This window comes from Balaenoptera ricei, chromosome 18 (genome assembly GCF_028023285.1).
Source record: "Balaenoptera ricei isolate mBalRic1 chromosome 18, mBalRic1.hap2, whole genome shotgun sequence".
NCBI lineage: Eukaryota > Metazoa > Chordata > Mammalia > Artiodactyla > Balaenopteridae > Balaenoptera > Balaenoptera ricei.
Genome location: NC_082656.1, coordinates 392,874 through 419,265, shown reverse-complemented (window position 1 = coordinate 419,265; position 26,392 = coordinate 392,874). Strand labels below are relative to the sequence as shown.

Below are 26,392 nucleotides of genomic sequence, written 5' to 3'. Positions count from 1 at the left end.
TCTGTGAAGAGGGGAAGGGGTGTATCCGGGTTGGGGCCCCAGCAGCTGTTTGGTGGCAGAGTCCTAGTCTTTCCCCAGCTCGAGCCATTGGCAGATAGATGGATACTGCCCTTCAGTTCTTCTTAGCCATTTACTTGCTTTCTTTATTTTCTCAAAATCCCAGGGAATATTCCTAGATTAAAAACATTTTTCCATCAACTTCAGAGTATAATTACATATGAAATGTAATGTGGTACCAAATCCAGCACATTATATCAGATAAAATCTGTCAAAAATTATGAAACTTAGTAAAAGCAGTTCTCTCTGACTTTTTTCTTTTCCTTTCTGACATTTTATGAAAGTTCTTCCAGCGGCCTGACATGGTGCTTTGAACTTATTCAAAACATTTGAAATACAGTAACCTCCTCGCTGCCCGGCTTCCAGGTGCTTCGCAGACGTTCTTGTTGCCTCCAGGACAACTCAAGCTTCTTCTCCCCTTCATATGTTTGTTTGCTGTCACCCCCTTTCCACTCTTTGAGTACAGGCTCAACGCTACTTTACAAACTGCTTTCTACTGTCCCAGGAATTCTCAACTGGATTTTTTACTTGTAAAGTACCCAAGAGTCACCCAAGAAACTGGCATATATTTAATTTTAGCACACAAACCACAAATAACTTACTAGTAAAATATGCATAACGTAAAAACTTCAAATTTGTGTTCAGAAAATGGTGTTGAATATTCAAGTCTATTGAAGACTCAGAAAAATTCTGAGATTTTTCATTAATATTAATTAGCTACTTCCTCATTTGTTTTGTTATCTGCTAGAACCTGTTAGCAAACAAACGGTAACATATACTAAAGAATACGGGGGGAAACTGAAAATTTGGAGAATTCTCTCCATCTTTGATTTTTTTCCCCTGTGAACTGGGAAAGGGCCATCAGAGTAGTGTGGTGGTTAAGAGATGGGTTCAAATCCTGCCTCTGCAATTACACAATATTGCTTGTGTGACATTGTTTGTTTTTTGTTTTTTTGTTATTTTTGGCCGCCCGTCCTGTGGGATCTTAGTTCCCGGACCAGGGATTGAACCCGAGTCCTCGGCAGTGAAAGCCCGGAGTCCTAACCACTGGACCGGCAGGGAGTTCCCTGGGAGTAGAGAATTTAATCAGTCCTTGTGAGAGGGTACAAATAGACCTACTAATTTATTTTAATTTCATCTGTAAGTATGTTATCTCTAAGGGATAAGAACTTTTTCCTAAGCATGAAACTTAAAAATAGTTATGAATAATTCTTTAATATCACAAAATATCCAGGTAATGTTTAAATTTCTGTAATTGTTGTTTTGTTTTGTTTTTAATACAATGGGTTTTGTTCAAATCAGGATCCAAACAAAGGCTACATATTGCCTCGTTTCAAACATCCTTTAAGTTATAGGTTTCACCTCTCCCCTCTTTTTTCTCTTGCCATTTATTTCCTCGTATTCCAGACATTGCTGACTACTTTCCCGCTGCATAATTTAACATATTCAATCTCAATTCTCTGATATCTGATCTTTATTATGTAAAATATTTACATAGTTTCAAAGTCAAAACCATAAAACAAGGTACATTAGGAGAAACTTAACTTCCATCCTTGTCTCCTCCCCCTCCCCCTAGAGATAATATTTTATTAGTTTTATTAGTTTTCCCATTATCTTGCCTTTTGAAAAAACATAACCAAATTACGTGCGTGTGTGTGTGTGTGTGTGTGTGTGTGTGTGTACCATTCTTAACCACTGCGCCAGCAGGGAAGTCCTTCCAGATGGATATTATATGTTTCTTTTTTTTCCTTCTTTCTTTTTCTTTTTTTTTTTTGGCTGTATTGTGTCTTAGTTGCCACACGTGGGATCTTTCCTTGTGGAGCGTGGGCTCAGTAGCTGTGGCCGGCGGGCTCAGTTGCTCAGTTGCTCATGTGGGATCTTAGTTCCCCGACCAAGGATCGAACCCGCATCCTCTGCATTGGAAGGCGGATTCTTAACCACGGTGCCACCAGGGAAGTCTCTCTTTTTACGTTTCTGCTTAGGTATTTAACTAAGGATACAGATTTAATCATGTTTCCCCCCTGCTCCTTGTAACTTCAGTTTCAGCCACACTATTAAGTGTTATTCAAAGCAAACAGAAAATTAGAGCTATGTTTTGAATAGATAATTCATGGTATCTGGGCACTCTAATTTCTGGACTATCCCTAGACTAGATACACACAGAAGAGTCAGGAAATAGAGTCCCCTATTCGCATGATACTGTCTTTGAGAAGCAATTCATATCCATGCACTACACTTTAAAATATGTATAATAATTAATCTATGACTTAAATCACATACTTAATTATAATTTAAAGTGTTCAATTTTCTCTGGAATTCAATAAGCTGGCTGATTTTAATGTAACAGATCCATGTACTATAGAAAAAAAAAGTAAAACACTTCACATTTGTGAGGCTGAAAAATTTGGAAACTAAAGATGGCGTGCTCTTACCAGGACAGGATTCCTACAAAGCTCTGTACAGGGGACCTGTGCAGCGAGGGTGTCACATTGCCAAGGTGGCTCAAAAACTCCGTGGTTTCACTCAGTCTGCCAACTCTAAATATCTGCAAGATGTCCACTGGACTTTTACTGTAAGAATTAGAAGAAAATCTTCAGATTACATAATTGAAAGCAAAATAAAAAATTGTTATTAGCAGAAAACCCAAAACAACCCAAATGTCTATTATTAGAGAAGTGATTCAATGAATCACAATGCAACATTTCTTGGAAATACTATGCAGCCATTAAAAATCACACTCTTAAAAATAATTAAGGGGGGCTTCCCTGGTGGCGCAGTGGTTAAGAATCTGCTTGCCAATGCAGGGGACAAGGATTTGAGCCCTGGCCCAGGAACATCCCACATGCCACAGAGCAACTAAGTCCACGCTCCACAACTACTGAGCCTGAGCTCTAGAGCCCGCAAGCCACAACTACTGAAGCCTGTGCGCCTAGAGCCCGCCCTCCACAACAGGAGAAGCTACCGCAATGAGAAGCCTGTGCACTGCAACGAAGAGTAGCCCCCGCTCACCGCAACTAGAGAAAGCCCGCGTGCAGCAACAAAGACCCAACACAGCCAAAAATAAATAAATAAATAAATTTATTTTTTAAAAATTTAAAATAAATAAGGGTATAAAGTAAAACTTATAGCAAAAAATAAGTGTTAAAAGTAGGTTATAAGGACTTCCCTGGTGGCGCAGTGGTTAAGAATCTGCCTGCCAATGCAGGGGACACAGGTTCGAGCCCTGGTCCAGGAAGATCCCACATGCCGTGGAACAACTAAGCCTGTGCGCCACAACTACTGAGCCTGCGCTCTAGAGCCCGCAAGCCACAACTACTGAGCCCACGTGCCACAACTACTGCAGCCTGCGTGCCTAGAGCCTGTGTTCCACAACAAAGAGAAGCCACCGCAATGAGAAGCCCGTGCACCGCAACGAAGAGTAGCCCCGGCTCGCCGCAACTGGAGAAAGCCCACGTGCAGCAACAAAGACCCAACGCAGCCAAAAAATAAATAAATTAATTAATTAATTTAAAAAAAAGTAGGTTATAAGACATTAAGCAAAATATGATCCCATATTTTATCGAATATATAATATATAGAACATACTAATTGAATAAGTTCATTCATTCAACACTCATGCATTCATTTAACAAGTACACCCAGTGCCTAGTACTCTACCAGCACTGGCAATAAGATAACATGGGCTCCACCTCGTGGAGCTTACATTCTGATGAGAGAGACAGAAGTCAAGAAGGTGACAAACACCTGATTTTCTGTGCTACTCAGCAAGCCAGCCAGGTTCAGAGAGAGGGTGGCCAAGAAAGGCCTCTCTTTGGAGGTGACATTTATTGGACGTGGCCAAATACGTGTGCTAAGATCTAACTGGTTGTTTGGGGAAAGTTGACTGGATGGGCAGGATGGAAAGAACATCAGGAAGGCTGCTGCTGCAGGGGCGTGGTCTCCGCTCAAGGCAAGAAGCCAGGAGTAAACGGCTTTTGGAGGCAGAGCTGACAGCACGGGGATGCGGCGACGAGGGAGAGAGGATCGATGATGGCTCGGGGTGACTAAGATGGGGAGTGTGGGGACAGACTGGGGGGCTGCCGAGGGACCGGGCTGTGGGGGCTGGCTGGTTACCGGAGCCTGCTGAGCAAATCAGCAAATGTTACTAACCACAACTTTTATTTCAGACAGCTGGCTTCCCAGCACCCTCTGGGTGCAGACAAGCATCAGTGATCCAACTGGGGAAACGTTCTATACCAAAATGCTAACAGTGGTTATATTATCTCTGCGTTATCGCTGGGTGGGGAGATTTTGGGCGATCTTTAATTTTCTTCATGTTTTCACATACTTTCTAAACTTTTAGAAAAGAACGTGAATTTTATAACTAGAAAAAAATTAATATGAAAATGTCATTATTCGTGAAATGAAATGGAGAGAATCTACTTTTTCACAGCAGCGGAATCTCTCCCTAGGGAGAGGCCCACTTTTGATGTATGAATTCTTTAATACTTGGGGGTGGGGTGGTTTGAGATCGCCAAGGGCTTGCTGTAGTTACATTAGATGGTTGCTGCTCCCTCCCCAGGGCTTGAAGATGCAGCTGCTCCTTCCCTTTGACTCCCTGGACAAAGCTGGTGACTCCTCTCCTGATTCTACTGTCACTATTACTAGACTCCTCAGATACCTAGGGGAGGCTCAAAGCCAAATCAGCTAAAACAATCTTGAGAAAGAAGAACGGAGCTGGAGGGATCATGCTCCCTGACTTCAGACTATACTAGAAAGCTACAGTAATCAAGACAGTATGGTACTGGCACAGAAACAGACACATAAATCAATAGAACAGGACACAGAGCCCAGAAATAAACCCACACACTTTGGTCAATTAATCTATGACAAAGGAGGCAAGAATATACCATGGTAAAGGTCATATATGACAAACCCACAGCAAGCATCATACTCAATGGTAAAAAACTGAGAGCATTTCCCCTAAGATCAGGAACAAGAACAAGGATGTCCACTCTCAACACTCTTATTCAACATAGTTTTGGAAGTCCAAGCCGCAGCAATCAGAGAAGAAAAAGAAATAAAAGGAATATAAATTGGAAAGGAAGAAGTAAAACTGTCACTGTTTGCGGATAACATGATACTATACATAGAAAATCCTAGAGATGCCACCAAAAAACTACTAGAACTAATCAATGAATTTGGTAAGGTTGCAGGATACAAAATTAATGCACAGAAATCTCTGGCATTCCTATACACCAACAACGAAAAATCAGAGAGAGAAATTAAGGAAACAATCCCATTTATCACTGCAACAAAAAGAATAAAATACCTAGGAATAACTCTGCCTGAGGAGACAAAAGACTTGTACTCGGAAAAGTATAAAACACTGATGAAAGAAATCAAAGATGACATAAACAGACGGAGAAATATACCATGTTCTTGGATTGGAAGAATCAATATTGTGAAAATGACTATACCACCCAGAGCAATCTATAGATTCAATGCAATCCCTATCAAACTACCAATGGCATTCTTCACAGAATTAGAACAAAAAATTTTACAGTTCATATGGAAACACAAAAGACCCCAAATAGCCAAAGCAATCTTGAGAAAGAAAAACGGAGTTGGAGGAATCAGGCTTCCCGACTTCAAACTATACCACAAAGCTACAGTAATCAAGACAGTGTGGTATTGGCACAAAAACAGAAATATAGATCAATGGAACAGGATAGAAAGCCCAGAGATAAACCCATGCACATATGGTCACCTTATCTTTGATAAAGGAGGCAAGAATATACAATGGAGAAAAGACAGCCTCTTCAATAAGTGGTGCTGGGAAAACTGGACAGCTACATGTAAAAGAATGACATTAGAACACTCCCTAACACCATACACAAAAATAAACTCCAAATGGATTTAAGACTTACATGTAAGACCAGACACTATAAAACTCTTAGAGGAAAACATAGGAAAAACACTCTTTGATGTAAACCACAGCAAGATCTTTTTTGACCCACCTCCTAGAGTAACGGAAATAAAAACAAAAATAAACAAATGGGACTTAATTAAACTTAAAAGCTTTTGCACAGCAAAGGAAACCATAAACAAGACAAAAATACAACCCTCAAAATGGGAGAAAATATTTGCAAATGAAACAATAGACAAAGGATGAATCTCCAAAAGTATACAAACAGCTCATGGAGCTCAATATCAGAAAAACAAACAATCCAGTTAAAAAATGGGCGGAAGGGACTTCCCTGGTGGCACAGTCGTTAAGAATCCACCTGCCAATGCAGGGGACATGGGTTCGAGTGCTGGTCCGGGAGGATCCCATATGTCGCAGAGCAACTAAGCCCGTGTGCCACAACTACTGAAGCCTGTGTGCCTAGAGCCCGTGCTCTCCGGCAAGAGAAGCCACCACAATGAGAGGTCCGTGCACTGCAACGAGGAGTGGCCCCTGTTCGCTGCAACTAGAGAAGCCCACACGCAGTAACGAAGACCCAACACAGCCAAAAATAAATAAATAAATAAAAATTTATTAAAAAAAAAAAAAATGGGCGGAAGACCTAAACAGACATTTCACCAAGGAAGACATACAGATGGCCAAGAGGCACATGCAAAGATGCTCAACATCACTAATTATTAGAGAAATGTAAATCAAAACTACAATGAGGTATCACCTCACACCAGTCAGAATGGCCACCATGAAAAAATCTAGAAACAATAAATGCTGGAAAGGGTGTGGTGAAAAGGGAACCCAACTACACTGTTGGTGGGAATGTAAATTGATACAATCACTATGGAAAACAGTGTGGAGGTTCCTTAGAAAACTAAAAATAGAACTACCATATGACCCAGCAATACCACTACTGGGCATATACCCTGAGAAGACCATAATTCAAAAAGAGTCATGTACCACAAAGTTCATTGCAGCACTATTTACAATAGCCAGGACATGGAACCAACCTAAATATACATCGACAGATAAACGGATAAAGAAGATTTGGCATATATATACAGTGGAATATTACTCAGCCATAAAAAGAAACGAAAGTGAGTTATTTGTAGTGAGGTGGATGGACCTAGGGTCTGTCATACAGAGTGAAGTAAGTCAGAAAGAGAAAAAAAAAATACCGTATGCTAATGCATATATATGGAATCTAAAAAAAAAAAAAATGGTACCGATGAACCTAGTTGCAGGGCAGGAATAAACAGGTAGACATAGTAAATGGGCTTGAGGACATGGGGTGGGAGGGCGAAGCTGGGGCGAAGTGAGAGTAGCATCGACATATATACATTACTGAATGTAAAACAGTTGGCTGGTGGGAAGCAGCAGCATAGCACAGGGAGATCAGCTCGGTGCTTTGCAATGACCTAGAAGGGTGGGATAGGGAGGGTGGGAGGGAGGCTCAAGAGGGAGGGTATATGGGGACATGTGTATGCATATGGCTGATTCGCTTTGTTGTACAACAGAAACTAACACAGTATTGTGAAGCAATTATACTCCAATAAAGATCTATTAAAAAAAAAAGAATATACCATGGAGAAAAGACAGTCTCTTCAATAACTGGTGTTGGGAAAACTTGACAGCTACATGTAAAAGAATGAGATTAGAACATTCTCTAACACCATATACAAAAAATAAACTCAAAATGGATTAAAGAGGGAATTCCCTGGAGGTCCAGTGGTTAGGACTCCACACTTCCACTGCAGGGGGCACGGGTTCAATCCCTGGTTGGGGAACTAAGATCCCTCATGCCACGCGGCACAGCCAAAGGAAAAAAAAAAATTAAAGAAAATAAATGGATTAAAAACCTAACTGTAAGACCGGATACTATAAAACTCCTAGAGCAAAACAAAGGCAGAACACTCTTTGACATAAATTGTAGCAAAAATTTTCTGGATCTGTCTCCTAGAGTAATGGAAATAGAAGCAAAAATAAACAAATGGGACCTAAGTAAACTTAAAAGCTTTTGCACAGCAAAGGAAACCATAAACAAAACAAAAAGACAACCTGCAGACTGGGAGAAAATATTTGCAAATGATGTGACCGACAAGATATTAACTTCCAAAATATACAAAGAGCTCATACAGCTCAACATCAGGAAAACAAACAACCCAATCAAAAAGTAGGCAGAAGACCTAAATAGACATTTCTCCAAAGAAGACATACAGATGGCCAACAGGCACATGAAAAGATGCTCAGCATTGGTAATCATCGGGGAAATGCAAATCAAAACCACAATGAGGTTATCACCTCGCACCAGTCAGAATGACATCACTAAAAAGTCTACTGGGACTTCCTTGGTGGCACAGTGGTTAAGAATTCCCCTGCCAATGCAGGGGACAAGGGTTCGAGCCCTGGTCCGGGAAGATCCCAAATGCCATGGTGCAACTAAGCCCGTGAGCCACAACTACTGAAACCCACGCACCTAGAGCCCATGCTCCGCAACAAGAGAAGCCACCGCAATGAGAAGCCCACGCACCGCAACGAAGAGCAGCTCCTGTTTGCTGCAACTAGAGAAAGACTGCACGTAGCAACGAAGACCCAACGCAGCAAAAAAAAAAAAAAAAAAAAAGTCTACAAATAATAAATGCTGGAGAGGGTGTGGAGAAAAGGGAACCCTCCTGCACCATTGGTGGGAATGTAAATTGCTGAAGCCACTATGGAGAACAGTATGGAGGTTCCTTAAAAAATTAACAATAGAGCTACCATATGATCCAGCAATCCCATTACTGGGCATATATTCAGAGAAAACTCTAATTCAAAAAGATACATGCACCCCTATGTTCATAGCAGCACTATTTACAATAGCCAAGACATGGACGCAACCTAAATGTCCATCCACGGAAGAACAGATAAAGAAGATGTGGTATATGTACAGTGGAATATTACTCAGCCATAAAAAAGAATGAAATAATGCCATTTGCAGCAACATGGATGGACTTAGAGATTATCATACTAAGTGAAGTCAGACAGAGAAAGACAAATACCATATGATATTACTTATATAGGGAATCTTCAAAAATAATACAAATGAACTTATTTACAAATAGAAATAGACTCACAGACGTAGTAAAAAACAAACTTATGATTACCAAAGCGGAAAGGGGTAGGGACGGACAAATTAGGAATTTGGGATTAACAGATACCCACTACTATATACTACAAGGACCTACTGTACAGCACAGGGAACCATATTCAGTGTCTTGTAATAACCTATAATGGAAAGAGTCTGAAAAAGATTCTATAACTGAATCACGTTGCTGTACACCTGAAACTAACACAACATAGTAAATCAACTATACTTCAATAACAATTCAAATCAAAAAAAATCAAACTAATTTGATTATATACAGAAAGAAAATCTGGAAGAAAATCTGCGGGAACGGATTTTTTAAATTGCGGTGAAAGTCACATAACATAAAATTCACTGCTTTGCAGTATACAGCTCAGTGGTATCTGGTGCCTTCAAAATGCTATGCAGCTACCACTTCTATCCAGTTCCAAAACGTTTCATCACCCCAACGAATGCCCCACACCCTTCAGCAGTCGGGCTCCATTCCTCCCTCCCCTGGCAGCAGGCAATCTGCTTTCGGTCTCCAGGGAGTTGATTTATCTATTCTAGCTACTTCATATAAATGGAGTCATGCAATATGTGGTCTTTTGTGTCTGGCTTCTTTCACTTAGCAGGAGGTTTTCGAGGTTCACCCATGTTGTAGTGTGTATCCGTACTTCACTTCTTTTTATGGGTGAATACCACTCCATTACATGGATATGCCATCTTTTGTTAATCCGTTCATCCACTGATGGACCTTTGGATTATTTCCACCTTTTGGTTATTGTGAGTGGTGCTGCCATGAACATTCAGGTACAAGTACCTGAGGACTTGTGTTCAGTTCTTCTGGGTCTATACCTAGGAGTGGAACTGCTGGGCATGTGGTCATTCTGTGTTTGATTTGTTGAGGAATTGCCAAGCAGCAGCTGCACCATCTTACATTTCTACAAGCGATGTATGAGGGTTCCAATTTCTCTGCATACTCATCAACACTTATAATTTTCCATTAAAAAAAGCCATTTTAGGGGATGTGAAGAAATATCGGGAATGGCATTTGGGGACGACTGACCAAGCAATGCAGAGCATAATTTCAGAAAGGTCCGAATTAGTCCGTAAGGGAGGTGTGGCTGGGTATAGCTCTGGTGGGTGCTGGAAAACCAGCTCTCAAGACAACAGCAAAACCCACACACAGCCCTGATCTGTAGCATTTGCTGATCCTCCCACCATAGCTGATATCAACTTACTAATGGTTTAACAATCAGTTCACAAAATTCCTAAACGTTTCGCAATTGGGCCCTGCAAGCTGGGCCGAGGGCAGCAGTTCACTGCTGGTGCTTAGGAGTACGGCGGCTGAGGAAGGGGAAGCTGGCCCGTTACGGTGAGACCCAGGATGAGGAAGACGGGGCAGAGGGCTGTGACAGTGGCCCGAATGAGCAGACCAGTGGAAGCCAGTTTCTGAACCTTGAAGCTGTCCAGACTCTTAGCCACGGTGATTCCACAGGGGTCCTGACCCAGCGAGGGCCTGTCTGAGCAGCTGTGTCTCCTGTGTTTGCTGTACTGCCGCTGCCCCCGGTTGACGTGCAGAAGGCATATCAGCGCAAGAAAGAGGGGCATGGATGGCCCGTGAGGAGATGGACGAGACCCACGGTTAGGGGCGCCGTATCTCCTGGCATGTTTTCCAGGGTTTCACCTGTTTTCATGCCATGCAGTGGCCAGTTTAGAAGTGGCCACACATGTGTTCTGCATTTAAAAATCTTAATTTGAGTGGATTTTCCTGTACAATACCCTTCAGAACTCAAACATTGTATTTGAGAACAAACTCCAATACTCTCTTATCTAAATTTTTAAAATTTAATTCTGAGCAAGATTAGGTAAGCCTGCAACGGACTGAAATCGTGGGGAGTGTTTAAGTACAGAGTACAGCTCCAAGCCCCACTACAGACCCAGAAGTAAGCATTTGTCATCACACCGTAATTACTTTGATAGTGAGGGTTAAATATCTAGGTGTGTGGAGATCAGCTCTAACAGCATCTGAAACAGTATCACATAAGAGCAGATCCTCACCTATTTCCTTTATGCTTACCTGTGATTATTCTGCAACACCTCTAACTCTGAAAAATTCTTCAGTGTTCGGTTCAACATGCTCAATTTTGCATCTCAGAGCTCGGTATTTGGCAAGAGATGGTGGGTTGGGTTTGGACAAATTAGTTTCACAGAGGTTAACCATGTCTCTTATTAGCTGTAGGTAGAAATGATTCATACACGTTAGAATTACCATATATTAAAATATTTATATCATATTGTACTTTCTCAAAAAGATTGGATAAATAAGCTTTTTTTTTCCCTAAAGCTTTTCATCAATACCTGCCTGGCCTATGAGTGGTGTATTAAAGTTGACACAGTTGCCTCAGTGACAGCACAATGTACAATAATAATAATAGTGTACGTTAGTATAGACATGATTGTTTATCGAGTGTTCTCAGGTACGTTATTCCTTTAATCCACACTACTCCATTTGCCTTATTAGAGCTCATTATCCTCACTGTGTACGTGAGGAAAGCGAGCCTGTGAGAAGTTTCCACAACAAGGAGGGGATAGTGACTAAACAGGAACTCAGATCATCAGACTTCAAGTCCAAACTCCTTAACAAAAATTCATTAAGCATGTTCTGTGTGCATTGTGTTAGGTTTGAAGGATACAAAGATGAATAAGACGCATGCCTTTCCCTGGGAGGGAACCCAAGTGTTCCACAGGTCACGGAGCTTGGATGAGGGAACACGGCTTCCGGATAATCTGAGTTACATTTTTTATGAGGATTTGTTGTTTTCAGCATCTTTGAGACTAAAGAGACACAGAAGGGGAGCGTCAGCCATTCTGCGGCCACTAGTGTGGCGAAGGCCTTTGAACTATAATTCAAATCCACCAGCCATAAAATAAAAGATTGGTGCAGTCTTTTCCATATAAAAGTAAAAAATTTCTTTATGGTAAAACAGAACAAGCCAACCACCACCACCACCACCAACAAACTCACCATAAGCAAAGAAAAAAACCCAAATAAACTGCAGAAAATATTTGCAATTCATCTCTCAGACTAAGCTCCTTAACTTACAGAGGTCCTAAAAATCATGAATAAAAATATCAAGACCCAAGAGGAAAAAAGGCAAAGGACACGAATAGACAGTTCACGGAAGAAAAAACACAAACAGCCCTGAAATATCTGGAAAGGTGCTCAGACTCACTACACCGACATGCCGTTTCTCATCTGTACACTTGGTGAAGTCTAAAAGTTTGACAAAGACACTGTTGGTAAGGCGATAGGAAACAGAAACCCTCATTCACTGATGGTGAGAGAGCAGCACAGAACAACCCTTAGGGAAGCAGACAGAATCTATCCCAATTACATAGGCATTTATTCTTTCAGCCTGTACTTCTACTTCTGGGACCACATCTCACAGATACCCCTGTACAAGTATGAAACGCCAAATATACAGAGTATTTATTCCCTGTGCCATTGTTCGTAGTAGCAAAATCCAGAAACAATCGCCATGTCTGGCAGGAGGGGATGCCCACCAAGGTGGCACATCCCACCGTGGGAAATCTCTACGTTCAGGGTATGTTAGGTGAGGAAAACAGGTGCAGAACAGCAAAGAGAGTATACGACTTTTTACGTAAAAAAAAAGCGGGGAGGACTAAGCATATATGTTCATATTCATATTTGTTTGCATAAAGAAATGGTGCAAAGACAAACAAGAAACTAACAGAAATGGTTACGTATTGGGGTGGAGGAGCTGGAATAGGGTGGTGGGGACAGGGAAGGACAGAGGTTGCTCTGAGGATACCTTTTAAATATAATATTGACTTTTGAATCTTGAAGATGTATTACCCATTGAAAATATAAAATCTAAGTTAAAAGTATTCAGATGAAAAAAAAAAAAGTATTCAGATGGGCACCACACATACCCTCTCAGTAGGAAAACCAGCAACTGAGGTTATGTAGGGTGTTAGGAAAATCATGGAATTTTAAATTTGGAAGCGTCCTTCATCATCGCATTCACTGGTTCATCTCATTTGTTGGTTCTGCACTTATTTTGGATTACAGACTCCTCTGGGAATCTGTGGGAAGCTATAATTTCCCCCAAACATGCAAAATTTAACATCTACAAACTCCTCTGAAGTCTAGAGGTCATGGATCTCTGATTTTGTCCCAAAGCCTTCATGCTCAGATGCGGCAACCCAGAGCCAGAGAGGGATACTGGCCTCATCCCAGGCGAGGTGGGCACCATGTCTGCCTTCCTGCGGCCTCTCTGAACTGAGCTTCTCCTTCCGCCCCTCAGCTGGAGGGAGATGGCCCATTTCCGAGCAGTAATTCTATCCTCCTCAGCAGTGACTGGCTTAAGAATGCACACATGACTCACTTCCGGCCAAAGAGATGGAGCCTTACAATAGCCAAACCACGGAAGCAACCTAAGTGTCTGTAGACAGAGGGCTGGATACAGAAGATGTGGTACGTATACACAGTGGAATACTACTCAGCCATAAAAAAGCATGAAATAATGGCATTTGCAGCAACATGGAGGGACCTAGAGATTATCATAGTAAGTGAAGTAAGACAGAGAAAGACAAATGCCATATAATATCACTCATATGTGGAATCTAAAAAATAATACAAATGAACTTATTGACAAAACAGAAACAGACTCACAATCATAGAAAACAAACTTATGGTTACCAAAGGGGAGGGGGGAGGGATAAATTAGGAGTTTGGGATTAACAGATACACACCACTATATATAAAAGAAATAAACAACGAGGATTTACTGTATAGCACAGGGAACTATATTCAATATCTTATAATAACCTATAACAGAAAAGAATCTGAAAAAGTGTATGTGTGTGTGTGTATATATATATATATATATATATATATATACATATACATTTAAAACCAAGTCACTTTGCTGTACACCTGAATCTAACGCAATATTGTAAATGAACTATACTTCAATTAAAAAAAGAAAAGAAGTAAGAATCTGCTGGGGGCTTCCTCTTAGAGACACGAGAGGAACGCTTCAGCTGGGATGCTGTGAGCTGATGGTAAGGGGAGTGGCTGTTGGGGGTGGGAGCTGTCCCTGCAGGAAGCACGGCGATGGGAGCAAGCCGGGCCCTGAGGCCAACGCTGCCTCTGAGTGAACTGGACCAGCGGCCGCCCCACAGCGGGACTTCTCGTCCTGCAGGGTGATAAAGCCTCCTCGTTGTTCAAGTCAGGAGCAGCTTTCTGTTTCTTCCTGGAAAGAACCCTAACTCATCTCCTGACCTGGAAAATCATCTCACAGCACAGCAATTCTGAACACTTGCCTCTGCACCACTCTTCCAACACAGGCTCGTTCGGGAGCGTGGTTCAGATAACTTCCGTAAGGACCCAACTCATTCCAAAACGGCTCACGGTTTGTTTTTGAGCAAACTCTAGAGGCAACTTTCATGATTCAATGTTACCTTAGTCATCAGATGTGAAAAGACTCCTCTTCCCTGCCCCCAACAAACTGTAAACTGAATTCCACGGCGCAGAGGCTGACCAGGCAGAGGTCCCCTTTCTTAGCCAGCAGCCTCAGGCTGACCTTCTCGGCCGGGGCGGCTCTGTGAGGTATTAACCTGTAGAACTCAGCCATCATCGTCTGCACTTGTTCCTGTTTCTCCATTTCTCAGCGCTTCCTTTACTAGGAGGAGAATTCCCTCTGCCTTGCTCACCTTTAAATAGAAGATGACATATGATTATTAAAACAATCTTGATAATCTAGAAAAAGTAAAGTAGCATGTATAAAAATACCTAAAACGGTTGTTAGGTACATCACAACTACTAGTTTTCTACTGGACACCGTCATAAAACAAATGCCATATTGTTGAAGATGCATCTCATTTCCAAAACTGGGATCGGCTTAACTAGAGGAAAGAACCAGAGTCCTGAATATCAGTATGTCTGTACCTACATCTGCGTCCACAGAGAAAGGAATCCTCACGCGGGAGACCCGCTTTTCACTCAAGAAATTTAGAAAGATGTCAGGTCAGACTAGGAATGAAACCCACCAGAACACTTCAAATTACACAAGTGCTTTTGGACTTTACCCCAGGAAACCTTTTTCTCCATGAAATGAATCCGTTTAACTCCAAGGAGGAGATGGTCTGTATTATTTTAATGTGACGGTGCAGCTGTCCAAGCTGTACCACTGAGAATACCTTCTTCACCTGCTCCTTCAACTGTACACAATTAAGAAGAGCTTTCTGAGGGCTGCAGGTGTGCCTGCCTCTCCCCAAGATGGTCGAAGACACAAGATGGTCACTCTGAAGCAGATCAGGGCCTGAACCTCTCCCTGAGGACCAGGAGCGCCCGTGTCCCAGGCCTGATGCAAACCTGCTGGCCTAGGAGCTCCTGAGGTTGACACTCCACAGACAGGGGCTCTATTCCCTTGGAAGCTCATTTCCCTGCAGTGGCCTCAGTGTCCCTTTCTCCAGGTGAGAAGGAAGAAGAGTCAGGAAAAGCAGGTCGCCCCATCAGAGTCGGCCTCAAGGACACTGGACTTACGTCATTAAGGCTCGTCCTGTGCACCGGTCTGAGCACTGTGTGCTCCAGGTGGCCGAGAGCTTCCGCCCAGAGCATCTCCACCAAACCGCTCACCTCTGGGCTCAGAACGCTTGAATTTACGGCCTCCTCTGAAAGGAGCTGCAACCACAGAATAACAAGGAACACCAACCAAAAGAGTTCATTAGTGGGTTTATTTAACATTGAGATGAGCAGAGGTGTGAGGAGAGCCAGAAGGTGACGGCCCGGGAGAGGGTGCCTTAACCCCGGGGCCCTCTCTGCCGGTCTCCCCCTCTCCCCCCTTCTCGTTACCCCCATGTTGTTTTCCCTCCTGCCTTTTTCTTCGCCCCGTCAGCTTTAGGCCTGTCAGCAGCATTGAAGGCTAAGTGGCATTAAGGGTTGAGGACCCTCACCCCTGGCCTGGGTTACGAGGAAATCTTTTGAAAGCGGGGAAGTTAGTGGCTCATCCTGGAACTCCCTCCCCACGCCGCTTCCAGGCCTCTCTGTGGGCTCACCTTTCCTTCTCTCAACTCCTGCTCTCATCTCCTGCCAGCTTTTGATTTGTCATGTAGAAAACATTTCTATTAAATATATTTAATCAATAACACGAAATAATATGTAGACATCAACCTTACTGCTTGCAGTTTTTCAGATGCTAGCTGGGTTGCTTCGGGTGCCAGATGTTCTCTTAGTGGAAACCCTTGTTTCTTCAGCTCTTCACTGTAATTTTCATAGTATTCACTCGCATCTGTAGAGGTTTTCTTTACAGAGAACTGCCTCCTGGTCTGTGAATTACAGTCCATAGCAAAGCGTTAGGATCTGAGGATATGGTAGCCTGTTAGCACATCAGTCTTTAATGAACACCTACTACGTACCATGGGGAACAGGAATACAAGTAAGGCATTAGTTCCCTGCCGTAAAGGAGTTTAGAAACTAGTTTTTTCAAAGATTACTTACATCTTCAATTCTTCACAAAACAGTCTCAAACCTAAAAGTTGTGGGGAAAAGCCTGAGAGGCACAACAGGTGGAAAATACACACTGGACTCATGGAAGAGCCTCTCGAACGTTCATTCAGCTCATTCAGGTCCAGACTCTTGCTTTAGACACTATTCTAATTTGCTTGAAGTTTGGCCTTCTGGGAACAGAAAATCAGGCAAGGGGAGGGAGAGACGTACCTCAGAAATGAGTCATTCTCAGCATAATGCTTCTGAGATCCATCTGTGTTGTCATGTGTGTCAGTAGTTTTATTGTTACTGCTGAATAATATTCCATGATATGGATATACCAAAATTTGTCCATTAACCGGTTGATAGACATTTGAATTGTTTTGGGGTTTGGGTTACCATGAAAAAGTTGCAATATACATTCAAATATAATAAAACATTTGTAAAAAAAATATGTTTTCATTTATCTTCGGTAAATAACTAGGACTAGGATAGTTGAGTCATTTGGTAAGTGTATATTTAACTTCATTAAAAAGTACCAAGCTGTTTACCAGCGTCTAAACTATTTTGCATTCTCCTTAGCAGTGTATGAGAGTTCCAAATGCTCTGCATCTTTGCCAAAACTCGCTATTATCAGGATTTTTTTGTTTTCTTATTTTAGCCATTCTGATAGGAGTGTAATGGTATCTTATCGTGGTTTGGATTTACATTTCCCTAATTACTAATAATGTTGAGCATCTTTTCATGTGTTTATTTTTCATTCATATACCCTCTTTTGCAAATTATGTGTTCAGATCTTTTGTCTATAATTTTCTCTGGTTGTTTTTCTCTTTACTGATTTGTAGGAGTTATTTATATATTCTAAAAACACATTTTATACCAGACACACATTCTGCAAATATTTCCTCCAAAGCTAAGGCATGTAGCTCTGTTTTCTGGATAGTGTCTTTTATAAAGCAATTAAAAAAAAAAAAAAAAAGGAAATGAGGCACTGTTAGAGACAGGACACGGTCTAAACGAAAGTATCCCCCTTGGCAAGGAGAAAGGCAGGGATGCTGGCACGTCATGCAGACGAAGGTAAAGGCAGGCCGGGAGGGGCCCCTGCATAGGCAAATGCCTCCGTCATCCCAGCCGTCCTGATGGGGTGTTTGTCTTCCCGAAATCCTGCCCCCGCCTCAACCTTGGAGAACGTGGAGGACTTGGCACACACCACGTCCAAGTCACTTCGTTCAGGAAAAGGTAAAACTTAGCGCGATTTTGGAAGATTTCCACCAAACTGGTTTAACAAAGGAGAAGGGCCAGCTCACAGAGCCTCTTGTACAGAAAAGCTCTGTCCATCTGGTCAGGGAGGGTTACTCCCTTCGAGGGAACAGAGTCACGGTCGAGCACGAGGTGAGTGAGGGAGGCCAGAAGGGACGGCTTCCTTTCCAATGAAGAAAAAACTCCAACACATCCTATCATGGTTTTCAACTTGATTTTTACTTACTTTTTACCCACACAACTAAACTCTCCACAAAATATGGTATACATTTTTAGGTAAAAGGTTAACAAAAGCCTTTCTCCTTCTTGGACACATTCGACCTTGGGTTAACTTTTTATATGTTTCCATGGAATCTGGATACGGGTGGATGCCAGATGTAACATCAGGCAAAATTGCTTGGGTATCAGAGACCTCTCCTTAATGACCTGTCCCGGCACTGGAGGTCAGTGAGTGAATGCAGACAGCGGGCGGCGAGCCTGCGCCCTGGGCCCGGGGCCCTGCATAACCGCCCTTCCCTGGGCTGCATCACGGGAGGTCTGGGCCCCTGGAGAGATGGGAATCTCCTTCCTCAAACCAGAGCTGACACCCCGAGCGGGGCAAAGTGAGGAGCGCCCAGAGCCTGAGGGAACTGCTGTGCGGACGCTGCTGAGCCCTGCGCCCCCCGTAAGTCTGAGGGTCTGGACAGAAGACACTCTGACATGGGCTGCAGATTTTACTGGAACTTTAGGTATTGGCGCTGGGTTTGTTTTTGTTCCATTATTGTTTTAGGTTGGAACCATGCCCTTGACCTGACACAGACCTAGCGAAGGTCGTGGCCTCTATGCAGCCCTCCTTGCTGTCCCTGAGCCCAGGGCACTTCGCGTACATTTCAGGATCAGTTGAGTCATGGGGGGGTGGGATCATGATGTGTTGTCCCTCCCAGGTGGCAGCTTCCGAGGGGCGGGGTATGAAGTCTTTTCATCTTTGGGCCTGGCCTCTAGTTGGTTGCTTGGTACACAGCAGGTGCTTAATGAAGTGTGTGAAGGGATCTCTGTGAGGCGTGGACATTAGGAAAGTTTCCAGAAGTGACTCAGAACAGGAGCAGGAACCTGCACCCCAGGGCATGTTTTCCTTTGCCGAGAATTCATGCTGCTCCCACCCAGCCCTCCTCACTTCCACATCCCAAAGAGCACATCTCCACTTTTCAAAACTGTTTACCAGCTAAAAAGAAGAAAGTTAACAGATTGGCTGGTTCAACTGACCAGTGTTAATGAAATTAGCTATGAGCAAGGTGGGTAAACACATAGAAGTCAACATGAAGACTGTACCTCGATGCCGTCGGCCAGGAGGAAGTGTGCGGATATCAGAAAGCCGTGTTCCCTGGGGTCCTCAGGGTTCTGGGGGCACCTCAGCTCCACCATGGCTGTCTCCTTACCTCCCTATGTCCCTACCTGGAAAACAGGTTGCTCTTTCTTACGCTGCATTCACTAAATAACAAACCATACTTGCCATTTTAAAACGTTGATTATAAAACTGATACATGTTCATTTTCAGATATAATTTAGAAAATATAGAAAGTAAATAGAAAAAATAAAAATCATCTGAAGTCCTACTACAGATATATAATCACTATTAATATTTTGTTATATTTCCTTCCAGTATTTTTGCTATAGATACACCTGTATATGTTTAAACTGTACCACTTTTCATATTTTCTTAATCACAGAGGAAATGTTATTTTCAAGTAACATTTTATTAAAATACCTAGAAGATACAAATGGAACATCATTTTGAATGCTGGTGCTATTTTGCATTTGTATGATGTCCGAGGAAAAGTTTTTTGTTTTTCTTTTTAAGGAAAAATAATGGAAATTCAACATAGTATAAATACTTGGTGCCAAAGTAGACTTGGTGTCTACTCTTAAAATACAAGAAACTGTTAATAACAGGGAGGAGTACCTTTATTTTTTAATGTCATATTAAGATTTTATACTGTTTACACTTTTATTATAAGCATGCGTTTCTTTTACAATAAAAGCTAAAAATTAAACATTAAATTTTAAATGTAAAAATTTTCTTGACTATTAAAAATCAACTCATATACTAAGGAATATTTATTCAGGATATGCACAATTTTTCAAACAACAAAAAAATTATCAAACAGGAAAAATAATTAGAACAGAACTTTCAAACAGTTCTGTTCCCCCAAATAGAAATCAGACTCTTACTTTTTCCAAGGTGTTATATTTTGCAACTTCAAAATCTTGAGGAAAATGAGGAATTCCAACATTCTCTGTATAAAACCTGAAATTTGTGTAATAAAATGTTAACATTAAAATGAACTTTTAAACAGAATTTTCATAAAATTTTTCTTGTAGATCTCCTAATTCTATACCAAATACATTATAAGTCCCTAATGCCCCCTTAGATATTCTAAAGATGGTTAAAAGGTCTTGTGGAATGATCTGGATTCCTCCTTCACATAATTCTAGAGCTCTGATTCTATAGCGAGGCTGCAGTGGCGGCGGAGGTGATGTGAAGCAGAAGCAGAGGCCCCTGACAGACGCAGGAGACCTGTGTTCAGTCTGGGCTCTGGCCCTTAGAAGCCGGTCACTCCAGACAGACCCCCACCTCTCTGGACTACAGTCAGCTCCGCTTTAAAATAAACTAATTAACTAACTAATTAATTTTTTAATTAAAGGTGTCAGACTTATAATTTGTACTTTTAATTTTGATATTTGCTCTCTCCTTTAACACGAAGATTAACAAATAAAGTAAGATCAAATGTGATGTCTAATTGATATTGCAGTTTGGGGTACGTATGCTTTAAGAAGCCATGTAGAACTTCAGACTCATATACTCCATTTGGGGAAGGTTGTGTTACTTCCATTTTTTTAAAATATCAGGTAGAGAGTAATGAACTGTCTTTACTCTGAAGGCTGTTCAGGAAGGTAACAGTGAGCAGACTACTCAAATCTCATCTCCAGTGGTTTTTCTTTTTTAAAATCAATCCAACAGTTACATCTAATCTCATATAACACTGACAAGATAAAAATAGTTATCACTATAGCAGTTGGAGTAAGTCTTAAATAAATAAAAACTTAATAAAGAGTTAGAGGGACTTCCCTGGTGGCACAGTGGTTGAGAATCCACCTGCCAATGCAGGGGACATGGGTTCGAGCCCTGGTCCGGGAAGATCCCACATGCCGGGGAGCAACTAAGCCCGTGCACCACAACTACTGGGCCTGCACTCTAGAGCCCGTGAGCCACAACTACTGAGCCCATGTGCCACAAATACTGAAGCCCGCGTGCCTAGAGCCCGTGCTCTGCAACAAGAGAAGCCACCACAATGAGAAACCCGCACACCACAACGAAGAGTAGCCCCCGCTCGCCGCAACTAGAGAAAGCCCGCGTGCAGCAGCGAAGACCCAACACAGCCAAAAATAAATAAATAAATAAATAAATAAATAAATAAATAAATAAATCTGTGACTCTGTTTAAAAAAAAAAAGAGATAAGCAAGATAAATTAAAATACTACAAAAAATACTGAAGTACTAATAGCCTTTTAATACTGTGCTTGAGGTTTACAAAACATTTTGCCAACTACGGCGAGTCTTAGGGATCAGAAGTCGATTGCTTAGTGAGTTCAACAGTATTTTCCTTCTCCGTGGAATTGTCCAGGGATGGATCATCAGTTTTCACTTCTACAATTAAAACAAACAAAACACTTTTACTACTCAAAGATTTATTAAAATTAGTTAACAATAAATGTTGGAATTATTAAGCTTCTTGAATATGGTCGTATCTGCCATGCTAGTCTGTTTTTTCAGGTGTGCTTAAATTAGCTCTAGTTATTAGTAATCCAAGGACAAGTGGGAAAAGAGGAAGGTAGATTAAAAGATAGTGAAAAAAAATCATTGTAATTCTATTTATTAGGCATGTGAGGAGAACTGATTGATAGGTATACAGTTTCAAATGGCATTTTTCTATTCTGGAGATTACGGTACGCATAGTCATGAAAAGTGTTACTGTGGGTCAGAATGAGCTCTGAGAACCATCGTGTCACCAGCGAAGGAACTGCGGAGGCTCTAGTTTAGAGGGAACCAAGGCTTCTATGTGAGGCCAGACAATTTTTGCTTCCTATTTTTCTTATAGAGGAATCGTAACACTATGTATTATGATATAGGAATAACTTCTGATGCAAGAATGTCTTTCCAGTTCTATAGAGATTTCAAAAGTCATCAGTGTATTTGTAGTAATTCTGAATCTGACTGTATTACTGGATGTTGAAAAATATTTTCAATATAAAAGGACTTTACTATCCTGCCTATTTTGTTTTAGCTACCAATGTCTGAGACAGTAAGAAAGACTGATATAACAGCAGTTCTGGGTAATCGTTTGTCTAAAGAGGCTGCATCACACCACAACATTTAGATTCTAAAGCTCTTATAAATAATTCACTTGATATCATACAATATGATATCTAACATACATCATGTTCTTATAAATTAATATTTATCAGAACTGCCTGCAAGGACCTACTGTACAGCACAGGGAACTATATTCAATATCTTGTAATAACCTATAATAGAAAAGAATCTGAAAAAGAACATATATGTATAACGGAATCACTTTGCTGTATAACAGAAACTAACACAACATTGTAAATCAACAATACATTAATTTAAAAAAATAGAACTGGGCTTCCCTGGTGGCGCAGTGGTTGAGAATCCGCCTGCCAATGCAGGGGACACAGGTTCGAGCCCTGGTCTGGGAAGATCCCACATGCCGCGGAGCAACTGGGCCCGTGAGCCACAACTACTGAGCCTGCGAGTCTGGAGCCTGTGCTCCGCAACAAGAGAGGCCGCGATAGTGAGAGGCCCGCGCACCGCGATGAAGAGTGGCCCCCGCTTGCCACAACTAGAGAAAGCCCTCACACAGAAACGAAGACCCAACACAGCCATAAATAAATAAATAAATAAATAATAATTAAAGGTGCTAATAATTTTAAAAATAAATAAATAAATAAATAAACCCAAAAGTTTAACAAAAAAAGAACTGCCTGCCTTTTTATTTATTTATTTAGCTGCGATGGGTCTTAGTTGCAGCACGTGGGATCTTCATCGCGGTGTGCGGGGTCTTTAGTTATGGCATGTGGAATCTTTTAGTTGTGGCATGCAGGCTCTTAGTTGTGGCATGCATGTGGGATGTAGCTCCCTGACCAGGGATCGAACCCCGTCCCCCTGCACTGAGATTGCGGAATCTTAACCACTAGACCAACAGGGAAGTCCCCTGCCTGACTTTCTATTTTATTTATTTATTTATTTATTTTAAGTGTATTTTTTTAAAGTCTTTATTGAATGTGTTACAATATTGCTTCTGTATTATGTTTTGGTTTTTTTGGTGGTGAGGCATGTGGGATCTTAGTTCCCCAACCAGGGATCAAACCCACACCCCTTGCACTGGAAGGCAGAGTCTTAACCACTGGACCACCAGGGAAGTCCCTTGCCTGACTTTTTAAATTGAAGTATAGTTGATCTACAATATTATATTCATTTCAGGTGTATGACATAGTGATTCAATATTATTACACATTATACTCCATTTAAAGTTATTACAAAATAATGGCTATATTCCCTGTGCTGTATGATACATCTTGTTGCTTATTTACTTTATACATAGTAGTTTGCTCCTCTTAATCCCCTACCCTTATCCTGCCCCTGCCCCCTTCCTTTTCCACATTGGTAACCACTAGTTGATTCTCTGTATCTGTGAGTCTATTTCTGTTTTGTTATCTTCATTCTGTTTGTTTTACTTTTTACATTCCACATATAAGTGGAAACATACAGTATTTGCCTTTCTCTGTCTGAATTATTTCGCTGAGTATAATACCCTCCAGGCCCATCCACGTTGCTGCAATTGGCAGAATTTTATTATTTTTTATGGTCCAGTAGTATTCCATTGTATACATGCACCACATCTTCTTTATCCATTTGTCTGTTGATGGACACTTTGGTTGCTTCCATGTCTTGGCTATTGTAAATAGTGCTGCTATGAACACCTGGGTGCATGTACGTTTTCCAATTAACGTTTATATTTTCTTCTGATAAAGATCAAGCAGTGAAATCCATTGCTGGATCATATGCCAACTCTATTTTTAGTTTTTTAAGGAACCTCCTTACTGTTCTCCATAGTGGCCGTGTCAATTTACATTCCCACCAACAGTGTAGGAGGGTTCCCTTTTCTCCACACCCTCTCCAGCATTTGTTATTTATAGACTTTTCGATGATGGCCATTCTGACTGGTGTGAGGTGATACCTTGTTGTGGTTTTGATTTGCAAAAACTGCTTGACTTTTGACGAGGAGTGCCTTTCTCTATGTCCAAAGGCTTTCGTTTGGGCCAGATTCCAAACTAAAATTTGGGTTTATAAAGAAGACAGGTTTCTACTGGAGAGCGCAGCTAGTGTGGTGCATGCGTGACCCACGCTGTCTCTCTCCACAGGCCTGGGTGCCCCCCAGCCACCCTGGGTGTTTCTGCTCAAGGCAACCACACCCCTCTTTAAAAATTCCACCAAAAAAAGAGAAGATGCATTGGGCTATTATCTCAAGGTGAGCTTTCTGACCAAGCACACAACCACCCAGAGGCCAAGGAGAAGTGCTGTGCAGAGAGCAGTCTGACATCAATGGCGAGCCACGTTGGGAACCCAGCTGAGAGTGGGGTCATCTCCTAGCTTGTCTGTTGGGCTGCATATTTTAAGGACCCAGACAGAAGGCTTAGTGGCCTGTCTCTTGTTCTGCCTGGGTTATGACTCTCAGCTTTCTGCAACATGGCTGAGATGTGCAATGCAAACTGCTCAGCTGGCCTGTCGGATGAAGGAACACACCTTGCAAATGTCACTGATGACTGTTTATGAACATACCTTGACAGGAGAAAGTGCATTTTTTTGTGGGAGATCTTGGAAAGACTGTGAAGAAACGCAGTCAGTGGCAGAACAAAGTGGCTCAGATAAAGGCATCCTACGTGGTAAAGTGCCACTCCACTCCAGCTGTACTCGAGATCTTGGCAGCTCTTGGATCTGGACTTGCTTTGTTCCAGTAAAACTGACATGGCTGCAGTGCCAGAATTGGGTGTGTCTTCAGAAAACATAATTTACACAAGTACTTGCAAGTAAGCATCCCAGATAAAGTATGCAGCAAAAGTTGGAGTGAATATCATAACATGTGACGATGAAGCTGAATTGAAGAAAACTGCACACCATCACGCAAATGCCAAGACTGTATTTCATTAGGTTCACTTGGTTCATCTGTCCTGGATCTGGGGGTGCTGGCAACATCCACACACCTCTACACTCTGTAGGCTCCACGTGTGCTGCTGCTGATGTAGAGCAGCTGGGCCATCTTCTTCCCCTTCCCTTAGGGCCTTACTACCTATGGCAGCAGAAGGTAATACTGGAGGTGAACACTGTAACATGAAGTGTGGCACTACCCTGAAGATCAGTAGGCATGTTTTTGGAATGTGCTAAGGAACTTGATGTCTAAATCACTGGGGTTAAGGGGACTTCCCTGGTGGTCCAGTGGCTAAGACTCTGCGCTCCCAATGCAGGGGGCCCGGGTTCAATCCCTGGTCAGGGAACTAGATCCCACATGCCACAACTAAGAGTTTGCATGCTGCAACTGAAGATCCCGCAGGCCGCAACTAAGACCCCGCACAGCCAAATAAAAAAATAATAATAATAAAATAAATAAATAAAAATAAATGAGATAATATATTATTAAAAAAAATTGGGGTTAAATTTCATGTTTCAAGGGTCTGCAAAGAATCTCAGGTATATGCCCATGGTCTATCAGATGCTCGGTGTGTGTGACATGGCTGGAGAACTTGGCTCCACGATGAACATGTTAGACGTTGGTGGGGACGTCACAGGAACAAACTTCAGCTGGAAGAGGTTAATCATGTTGCCAGCCCTTTGCTTGATGTCCACTTTCCTGAAGGATCTGGCGTTAAGATAACTTCAGGACCTGGAAGATACTGTGTGTCTTCTGCATTTACATTTGCTGTTAACATCATTGCAAGGAAAGTTGTTGAAAATGATACATTTTTCTCTGGAATAGAAAAACCAGAAGTGATGAACCAGCCTTCATGTACTATATGAATGATGTTGTTTATGGTTATGTTGCAAGTAAACTGTCTAAGGACTTAAATACCATCCCATTCACAAGAAATACAAGGAAGATGTTTACAAGCAGCCCTTGCGGTCCATCCTGTGATGAGGTTGATCAAATTGTGGAAAACTCTCTTCTTCTTGTAGGTGGGAGATTGGCTTTTCTCTGATAACACGGGAGCAAATTCTTTCCATGAACCATCTGCTTTTAATTATTATTCACAGGCCAGCCATTTATTACATGATGTTATTCAGTGATTGGCATGAGATGCAGGATGCTGGAATCACATCAGACACAATGATGAAAGTTTCTTCTTTGTGCCTTCGTTCACTCGGCCGAGGCTACAAGACAGCTTCTCCACTGAAGCTTAA

At 41.8% G+C, this 26,392-nt stretch overlaps 1 protein-coding gene and 1 pseudogene across 1 annotated transcript; one reads left to right on the top strand and one right to left on the bottom strand.

Moving 5' to 3' along the window:
- Nucleotides 1-1,513: 1,513 nt before the first annotated feature.
- On the bottom strand, nt 1,514-24,922 carry PARP4 (poly(ADP-ribose) polymerase family member 4). Its single transcript, XM_059903105.1, is given in 9 exon segments — nt 1,514-2,047; nt 2,490-2,627; nt 11,182-11,337; nt 14,592-14,843; nt 15,676-15,813; nt 16,308-16,457; nt 19,186-19,308; nt 20,086-21,562; nt 24,779-24,922. Coding segments are annotated over 5 exon segments (603 nt in total). The 5' UTR covers nt 20,191-21,562; nt 24,779-24,922; the 3' UTR covers nt 1,514-2,047; nt 2,490-2,627; nt 11,182-11,337; nt 14,592-14,756.
- LOC132352708 (antizyme inhibitor 1-like) lies at nt 24,686-26,392 on the top strand (annotated as a pseudogene).